Source organism: Pyxicephalus adspersus, chromosome 1, assembly GCF_032062135.1.
Source record: "Pyxicephalus adspersus chromosome 1, UCB_Pads_2.0, whole genome shotgun sequence".
In the NCBI taxonomy this organism is placed as follows: domain Eukaryota; kingdom Metazoa; phylum Chordata; class Amphibia; order Anura; family Pyxicephalidae; genus Pyxicephalus; species Pyxicephalus adspersus.
Genome location: NC_092858.1, coordinates 67,126,094 through 67,136,498, shown reverse-complemented (window position 1 = coordinate 67,136,498; position 10,405 = coordinate 67,126,094). Strand labels below are relative to the sequence as shown.

Genomic DNA, 10,405 nt, shown 5'->3' with positions numbered 1-10,405 from the left:
ATTTAAAGTTTAATATTAAATGTAATAAATATTGGACATATTTCAGTGAGTTGTGCTAAAAATTATAGGCCTACAATGTAAAATATATTTCCTTGCAAAACAATGTACCACTTTTGTCATTAAAAAAAAATACTGACATAATTAGATCGCCAGGAAGGATAAGAGTGGAACTGATCTGTAACATCTTGTAACTCTTTAATGACCAAGACAAACTCTGCAGCTGCTTCATTTTGGCATAAAGTTTTTTTTTTGCTTTGTTTGTGATTAACTCACAGTGAGGATTTAGTACAGTAACTGACACCATGCTACCTAATAATATGTTGAGACAAAATCTGTCCTAATTGCATTTTTTAAAAATAATGTACCTGTTCCGACTTATATACAAATTTAACTTAAGAACAAACCTATAGTCCTCCTTATCTTGTATGTAACCAACCCGGGGACTACCTGTATAGTGTTTTTTATCACACAGATGTGTCTGTCTTTACAAAATTACTGTCACTTTGAATACGTAAAGGGTGGGTGTCTTTAAACTGTCTGGTTAAACTAAATAATGAGCACAAATTAAAAAAAAACAACAATATACTTACCTAAAAATCTAAACATGTTCATGTGGAGCGGTGTCTTGGCCGCTGGATTTAGGAGGAAGCAATCTCGATTGGCCCCTGACTCGTCTCGTCCATTAGGTGTCACAATAAGGAGAGGAGTAAGACCATTCTGAAGCTCTTCACACATTTCTGCAATGGATTCACTGTATCCACCACCACAGTCATCCACAGACTCACCTGGAGAAAGAAGAACAGTTATTTGGAGATTTCCGTCACATTCTGAAAATTATATACTTATTTAGATTTAAACTTCACAGACAAACAATTGGAGATGGCATAGAACAACATTTTTGCAGCATTCCAAATTTAGCAAGATGTACCTTTACATTGTTAACTTTTAATTGTGTGAATGGTCAACAATGATTGACAACGTCACTCTAGGTAACTCCTCCAAAAACAAATAGGTTTAAAATGCTTGGTATACATATATACAGTCTATGAACTATAATGAAACATCTGTACTAAATAATACTAAATTACTTCTAACGAAATATCCAAATGTTCATTACCAACAAATTTGACCTTCCAGACGCGATGAGGTAGCAGAAGGCTGTCAGGGCTAAAGGAAGTCATTTTTGCACACATCTGGCCAAAGACAGATTTGGTACCATCTGGTCCTGCCAAACCTCCTTTACTCCTTGAGCGTTTGACCTAGGAAAACGAACCAAAAGCGAAGAATACTCACAAAATCAGTAAGATGACACAACAATACAACACAGAACTCAAACCTTTTGGTTTAAACATAGAAGTACCTGATATGCAGTACAACCTATATCACACCATGGTTTAAAGAGACTATTTTTTTCGTGGGGTGAGTCTTATGCATACCTAAATGCATGTGGTTTACATATTGAAGAATTTTGTTTTAAGGTTGACCATTCATTTAAAAAAAAAAAAAAAAAAAACATGAATCAGTGAATTAAAAAAAGCCTGCTGCAATATTTTTACAGCACAGCATACCACAATGCACATCTTAGCATAGCCATAGCAAAGATACATTGAATGTGCAATGCAACACAATGTACATATATATCTGTGTGTTACTGAACCCCACAAGTGTGAATCCAGCAGCAAAGATAACAAAGTGCAAAAACCACTGCACTACACCTACAATGATAAAGTCCCAGAAAAACTTTCCAGTGTTATGTGTAATCACATTGTGTTACGCTGTAATCGTGAAGAGATGATTCTCAACTCAGTTAGTAGACAGATAAACTTCAGGATTAGGATGATCTATTCAAGCATGCCTGGAAGTAATGATAGTAGTAGTGATTAATGAACAGTTACAAGGAGGTGCATGCACCTAAAGGTATGGGAAGTGAGAGGGGGCAAGCTCTTCAACTACCGGAAAGATCCAGAGCTTTGTCTGATCAAAACAGCCCAGCTTCTAGGTACACACAGGTACATAAAAAAAAATTATGTTATGGGCAAACCGATTATTTATACATGCTGAAAGCTTGATTTTAAGGGACTGAAAAAATAATTTCCTACTTGCTGTACTTGAAAAGCATGTAAAAGCAAAAACAAATAAATTAAAAAGATAAACCTTTACTCTTTTTAAATGTTTTTGCTTTTTAGATTTATATATTTCATCTAATCTTAGTGCAATAATGTAATAATAATGACAAATTTTGATCCTGTGTATACATTGTAAAGGGGGCAATTATATATTTACTGTATGTATAGCTAATCTGTTCAGTTACAAATACCAGAAAATATGGAATAGCACAGGCATAAAAATGTGAATAATAATATTACAGAATTATGTGTTCACTGAAAAATATATTGTTATTGTAGAACTAAAAGATAAGAGCACTTTGCAAATAAAAAACACAATACACAAACTTACCTGTATGCGGTTTAATTCAACCACTGGTCCATGCTGGCGGTCTCGTACCATTGTGGCCTGAACAACTTTCCGGAACGCAGCCTCCTAGGGAATTAGGATGTCAAAGTCAAGCTAAATTGATAGATGGCAGACCCTGTATGTGCATTTTTCTTTGTCTGACTAATTTTTGTTTACCATGCCAACCTTGTAGTGTGTACCTACAACTTTGTGCACTTTATTATCTGTGCTATATTCTTTGCAGGTGAATTACAAAACTTTGAAATCACTAATTTCTTTTAATGCCAAAAATTAAGTTCCTAAATTAGGCTGAAATAAGTTGTCGCTTTTCCAATGCAATCAAGAAAAAAAAAAAAAAAAAACAAGCATGGACAAGTTTTGAATTTAATTAAAAATTAATCTATGTAACATTACTCTATAAAAAGTTCATTTTAGTTATTGCAAAATTTCTCGGGTTGTGTTGCGTTATAAGTTATTATGATTATCAGTGATCCGTTAAGTAGACCATATTAAAGAGGCTCATCCACTAATTTATAATTTTATCTCAGCCAAGGAAGCAGCTGGAAGTCATAGAGGCCACATTTTTCTCTAAGCAAATGTGGAAGAAAAAAATCAAAATTTTTAAACACACCTACGGGTACAAAATATGTAGTAATCTTGATTTCCCCTTGCTTTTTCCTGAGGAACATCTTGGGTTTGTCATTTACAGGAATTGATAACCAAGATTTAAATGCTGTGGGATTGAGCCTCTGTTCTTCTGGTTCAGTAAGGTTTCCACTCTCAGCAAGTGAACAGAGAAACACTGAAGACTATCACACAACCTGTGCTAAGTTTTGGGGGTCACTGGGCAATTCGACCAAAATTGGGGCTACTTGATATTTTCTACTGACAGCTTTCAAAACGCATAATTTAACCCACTACTTCTTGATTCCCAAACTAGTTTCCTAGATATCTCACACAACTGAATCTGCAGCAAAAAGGTAAATGACAAACCTATATCTTTGTTTTATCAAAAAACTGAATATTTGTGTGAGCAAAGCTTTGCTGCAGAACATGCTGGACCCTTAAAAATATTTAATAGTTATCATAAATATCAATGTTTAAAATCTTTTTTCCTATTAAATTTCGAAAGCCCAGACTTTTCCCATGTTTTTAGAGTACAAAGAGCTAAGCCTTATTTGTGTACCTTTCCTTGGGATATAAGAATTCCACGGAGAGTGTCAAACCCAACAGATGGGCCATGACCAGTCTCATCCAGTCGTCCTTCTAAATCAAACATGGGGATGCATGGACAAAACAGCTCAGAGATATGATGCAGTAACAGCAATCTATTCCTCAGTCCAATAATAGCAATCTCTTGAAGATGGTTATATTCCATTGGAACCTGTGAAAGGAAAAAAGCTCAATGCGTTATTATGTGACAAAGCTGTCAAGAGAGTAACAAAGGGTCTTACAGCTTCAAATAGAAATTTTAGTCAAAATGAAAAAAAATACAATTTTAGGCAGTATTATTTCCTTCTTACCTATATCCTCTTCCCTGCTGGTGCAGTCTATATTATATGGCAAATATAAGTCCCAAATTATCTTTGCGTTGGTCCTACATTGTACCTATCTGGAAATGCCTTAACCCTATATAATGCCTTGGCGTCTCACTTGTCCTTATCACCAGTGCATAACAGAGGTCAATATATGTTAGAACTGAAGGACTGAACTGCTCCTACAATTGAAAACGCCTTTTTGGTTTGATCTATTTCCTATCAAAGTAAAGCTTCAGCAACAGCAAATGTTGTTAATTTTAGTATTATTGATAGTACTGGAACAAAGAAAAAATGTCCATATACATTTGAAGACTTAAAAAAAAAACATTAGGAATATTCACAGTAGTTCAGAAGTCATATGGGTATATGTAATGATCACAGAATAAATAAACAGAAAGTGAGTGCCAGTGGGAAAAATAATGCAAAAATGGATATATAATTCTTGTAGAAAATGACAACGCCATCTCATAATGAAAGCAACAGAAAGCCACAAAGAAAATATTTATCTTCATAAAATAGATGTGCTGTACAAGTAAACTGATTAGATTACCTGTGTGGGAAGCTTTCCAGCATTTGCAGGTTTACTGGTGGACCAGGCCAGGGTGTGGGCAGACCCACAAGCTACTCTGTTTATTTTTTTGCCCTGAAGAGCAGCCACAAGACGAGGTCGCTGAATAGCGTTTGTTGTTCCATCCCCAAGCTGTCCTTCATCATTATCTCCCCATGTGTACACTTCACCTACAAAAAAACATTGATTTCATTATACTTAACATAAACTTTTTAATAGCAGCTTATAACTTATTAGGTTAAAATATTAAAAAAAAGGTTAAGCAAGTAAAAAAGTAACATTACAGTGAATAATTGACCTAATGTCTATCCTCGGGAGGTCAGAGATGAACCCTAAGATGCATGAACAGCTCAGCGTATATCACAAAGAAGATTTTAAAGGTTATTTTGTTTTATTAGGTACCTGCCTGCTCATGTTTTTATTTTTAGGATTAATTCTGTTTAAAGCAGAACTAAACTCATTGGTGGGTGGTGATGCACAGCATACTTGCCAATTATGATACATACTTACCCTGTGCCGTCATCCTGCAGCGATGGCATATCCTGGATCTTATAGAAAAAAAGGTAGATAGGTACCATAAGAGAGAGTGATCAAAAAATTTAGTTTACCTATGGAGTGACAAGTCTTAAGTTATTTGACATTATTGGTCAATATTCTTCTTCTTTCATAATCATATCCATTCATATAAACAGTGAGTATTTCGGTAAAAGAGGACCTACTACTCACTTATTCTTGAGCATGTTCAAACGCCTAATTTATTATAACTATCTAACCTTTATTTTTAGATAACACCAATAATAGTGCTGTCATCTTGTTTCCACCTCAACTTTCCACTCACAATCCTTGGGTTTGACAATATCAAACCTATGTAAAACCTTACTTCATAGAGTACCATTTCTAAATTTTTTTTATGTATGAACTGTACAATCTTGTAACCTCCTTACCTTTGTATATATGTCATGTTGTTGACTTAAAGTGTATTACTCAACTCTCCATATCCCCTGAGGAAGCCTTTAAGGGCGAAACGCGTCGGTTAAGGAGAAATTTGTTCTATGTATCCACTTTGAATATACCACCAAAAGCAATTCTTGATGCTTGAGTTATAAGATTTGATTGTTGTGATAACACGCTTGTTTTTATCTTTATGTCTAAGTAATCATATTAAAATATACGGTTTTATCAGCTTCTAGTCAAGTGCCTCTAAAAAGCCTTCTTTCTTCTTTCCTTTCCCCAAATCTAGATCCTGGATCTTCACTGCTGACTCCATGGCGGACTTCTGTGGGGACAGTGATCCTCCTCACTGATTGGATGATGCAACTCCAGCATGTGTAGGAGTTACATTATTGCCGAGGGCTGGCTCTGTGTGCTTAGATCCCAGAGCTTAATGCTATATTTTACCCTTCAGTCCGGAACAGTTGTACACCTGTACAGGTGCTCCTGTCCTGTATGGAAATTACTTAATCTGATTTCACTTGAACGGAACAAGTTGGGACCACGATTGATCGCACAGCAGAATGCGGTGGCTTACAGTGGATCTAAAACGGTTCTGACACCTGAGCATAAACGAGTGTCAGCAAAGTGAAGCAATGTTGAAAAAAAAATGTGAGCCAAAATCACCTGTCAGTATGTGAGTAACTGATCAAAGGTCATAAGGAAAATATTTATTTCAAGGTATTGTTGCTAAGAGTGGTTTTACAATCTAATAGGCTCTCTGTAACCCCTTGTACAGCAAGACTCAGACCTGGGTGGGAGGGCCAGTGCTCAATCAGTGCTCATGTGCCGAAAGTAAGCATGCCTGCAATTGGAGGAAGAAGACTAAGAAGTATTATGACTTATCACTCTGCTGTAGTTCCTTCAATCCGCATCAGCTGGCAGGGAGTGAGCTGGCCAAGCCTTGAAACTGCAGTACAGGACCTGGTTGTGTTGTCTGGTGGGGTGCCTAGATCTTCTGATCATGAACAACATAAGTAACCTATCTTTGTATATGAGCATTGACTTACTTAAAACTTTGTGCTGCTCTCTGGGAAGTAATTTCGTTAACAAGAAAATTCACATAAGGAAAGAGAGCATGTGTTTAGCTGGTTAGAGAATTAATATGATGTAGCAGTAGTTCAGTTTTGCCTAGTTGCTGGAAATGGGAACTACATGCTGGCTTTTAATGTCTCCTAGTTTGATTGCATTGAAACACAAATTAACAATAAATAATACATTTGTTGTAAAAACAGGTGGATGCACAAACTAATGTGGGGATTTCTAACTAATGGAGCCTTAAAGACAAAACAAGGCAACAGATGATTCAACACTTAGCTAACATTTCACCATGTACACATCTGTACATATAGGCCGATAAGGAACATAAAGTATATTATTACACATATCAAAGTCTGTATTGTTAACAAAAGCATTGTAATTGCAACACTGAAAAGTTACATCTATAGCGTGCATTTTACTGAAAAACATTTTAAGAACATCTGCTGGCAGCAGATGGACCTTTAAGACAATACTGTAGCTGTAAATGGACTGTGTAAATTGTTAAAACAATGACGTGTGGTTTTAAATACCTTGTCACAATTCCTTAAACTGATGAAAAGGGAATGAACTGGCTGACACCATATACCAGCAACAGAGAATGTCACACCGTCAAAATAACATCCAAATTCCAAGTCAGAGAAAACAAAATGAGCTAAAACTTGTTAGTCAGCAGTCAGACAAATACATTTTGTTCTCAACAGAAGATGAAGTCACAGGTGTGAAATTCTTTAATGCCTAACTCCAAATTATTTATAAAACTCAAAAGTCTTCATGACTCTGGATCCCCTTAGTTAGTCTGATGTACCATAAATGATATTGGAAAAATATAGGCCACATTTATGCAAGGAAAATGTAAGTGCCAACATCTCAATTTAAAGGATAATTGTAGTTACATGTAGACTTAATAAAACAGGGACTGCAAATACACCCAGTGCCACAAGTTGGCCTGTAATTTGGCTATCACAATAGTTGCAAGAAATACTGTAGGTTAGTGTACTGCAGAGGTGAAAAAGGAGCGGAGAGTTGGTCTAGACCTGGATTGGTTATTATATGGTCCGCAGGCCACAACCCATTCCGCCAAGACATTATGTTGCTTTGACTCTCAACTGATACACTACAGCAGCTCACAACAGTAACTAAGTCAGCACTGTCTCATTACTAGACTCCCCTGCCAAGCTATGGTGTAGAATATATCATCCAACAGAGTAATTGGTTTGTTGGCCCACATCTGTAATTTTGAAGGAGTTAGGTATATTTGTTATAGAAATCTAAAGGGCAAGTATTTTAGCCATACTCCTAGGCAAGCAGTATGTAAAGAATATGGCCTAAAATTAATCCAAAAACTGGAAATTATAAACCACAGATTGGTAATAGTAATGAAAACACTGAATCATGATTTATTCCACCTCTAATTACTTAAAGACTGGTCATGAATGCATCTCATAAATAGAAATGATACACACACAGATGGCAATACAGACAAACATCTTCTCTAAGCACACTTTAATCAGAATGGCTGATGAGACACCCGGGTAACTCGTTATTTGTTCACTTTCAAGTAGACTCCTTGAGTATCTTTTGGATCGAGGCAAGGGTTCATCTTTAAAAATAGTTCATGCGAGTTGCAGAGGCAATCATGGTAAAACAACTGGATGGATAGTTCTGCCTGATTACTAGAAGCGGTGCTGATATTATACAGAGGGAAAAGCCGTGACAAAAATTAGGAGACTGAAGCACCAATAAAACTACTATATCCCAAGGGAACAAGTAATAACACAAGCTATTTCCACTGTAAAATTGGCTATAAATCCCAGAATCAAAGACAGCCTAATTTTATCGTGAGAAAGCTACTGCTTCTAAATACGTTCTCAAGCTAGCAACTGTGCTCCAGTAATCCACAATGAACAAAAAATGTTCTTCAGAGCTCATCACACATAAAAACCATTGCAGCTTACCATCTTCTGTGCAGCATACACAGTGCAATGACCCTGTGGCAATTGCAATAACTTTCTTCCCCTGAAGACCTTGGACTTGCCGTGGCCTCCTCACATGATCATCTGAACCATGACCCAGGCGATGATAGTCCCCTTTACCCCTGCAAATAACAACATTAGAAAAAAGGACAAATGAAATGCAAACATCAACATGATTGGGTTAAAACAATTAATAACAGATGTTGCGACAATAACAAATAGAGAGGCAACTAAAGTCATTGAAATATTTCATTTCAAGCAAAGCTAATATATTAGGGGAAAAAATGAATCCTAAATTGAAACTATTTTATCATCACCAGAGTTTTGTGGATAATTATTTAGGAATGTAGAAGTACGTTAGCCAGTGCACAATGTGCCTGGAACAAAGGTTACCAACAGCAAGAGACATGTGATGCTCTTCAAGAATGACAGCTGGAATCTAAATTGGTTTATGGATAACACCCTCATTTTTTCTTGCATTACAGTACTAGACTAACTGATGAGGTAGTATCAAGCAAGGGTAGAAGTAACATACCATGTGTAGACAGCACCAGACTTCGTCAGTGCCACAGAAAACTGAGAGCCACATTCCACTTTGGTAACGCCAAGCCCCGTAAGTGAATCGATCTGCACAAAGAAAAAAAAAAGAAAATATGAATACCTGGAGTGCATATAAAGGTGATAATAAATAGTTAATAATAATAAATATAATAATAGGAAAAAACAAGCAAATCTTTTTGCATACACATAACACCAAGAACAGACTGCCTGATTTTTTGGGTGCACAAAATACAGTGCACGGTAAAAGTAATAATGAAGATAATAGTAAAGACCTTGCTATTAAAGGCCGAAGTACATCCTGAAAACAGGCATTAGTGCTCAACTGCAGCAGTGTTCTCCCCAGACCCTTTTAGCTGGGCGCACCACCCGGTACTTTTCGGCAACCACCCGGCTGTTTTTGGGTGGTTACTGTCGAGTTGGGTCACAATTCAGGGGCTTCCACCCACCTGGAATTTCTTCCCACCCAGCTTACAAAAATTTCTGGGTTGAGCACTGTGCAGTATACCTAATAGGAGATCGTAAGCTACGTACATACATTAGATTTTTGTCATTCATTCCTCATTCCCAAAGAATGACACATCAACCCATTATGCTAAACATACAGCAAGGATGTGATCATTCAAAAGGCCGCTGTGCTAACTCCAAATGTGATTGTATAAAGATCACATGACTATTGACAATACATGCTTGTGTGCATGATCATTTGCTAACATCTGTATATCAGATAAGTGACAGATAAACGCCAAAACACATCCGTCAGAATTTTTTGTTTAGCATACCCGAGAATCATCCCTGATCATCGTCATCTGACATCTAAGTCAGTAATAATTAGTTTGAATGCAAAAAAACACATATATGAAGCTTAAGGCAATACAGAAGCAAGCTATCTCCAAGTGTCTAAATCACAAGACTAGCTGCAGATAGTCACAAGCCCTTGCTGATGGCAGATCACATAAATCCTGAACTAAACTTGCCTGAGTTCAGCCTTAAATTTGAGGTGCGCAGCATGTTTAAACCTCAACAGGGCATTTACAGCACTTCAATAATATTATAACCTGCATACTAAAAATATTTAAACAACACTGCCTAAAACAGACCCTAGAGACATTGCCCCTGATTCATCAAGCAAAATCGGATTATCACTCGCGCATTCGTATTAGCGATCCGGGATCGTACGCGGTCGCGCTATTCAGCAACTGAAAAAGCTCGCGCACGGAGCCGCGCTTATCCGACAGCTTTTTACTGGCGATCTTGCATTAAAAGTCACTGTTCCCCTAAAA

The 10,405-nt window shown here is 36.8% G+C and overlaps 1 protein-coding gene across 1 annotated transcript in view; it reads right to left on the bottom strand.

Moving 5' to 3' along the window:
• Positions 1-10,405, bottom strand: part of HERC2 (HECT and RLD domain containing E3 ubiquitin protein ligase 2) — a 97,661-nt gene that overhangs the window by 6,984 nt on the left and 80,272 nt on the right. Inside the window, exons 75-81 of the mRNA XM_072402339.1 lie at positions 9,100-9,191; positions 8,547-8,686; positions 4,543-4,730; positions 3,641-3,838; positions 2,458-2,541; positions 1,118-1,259; positions 591-785 (exon numbers count right to left, since the gene is read on the bottom strand). Of these exons, the coding sequence (XP_072258440.1) occupies positions 591-785; positions 1,118-1,259; positions 2,458-2,541; positions 3,641-3,838; positions 4,543-4,730; positions 8,547-8,686; positions 9,100-9,191 (1,039 nt within the window). The remainder of the gene's footprint in view (positions 1-590; positions 786-1,117; positions 1,260-2,457; positions 2,542-3,640; positions 3,839-4,542; positions 4,731-8,546; positions 8,687-9,099; positions 9,192-10,405) is intronic.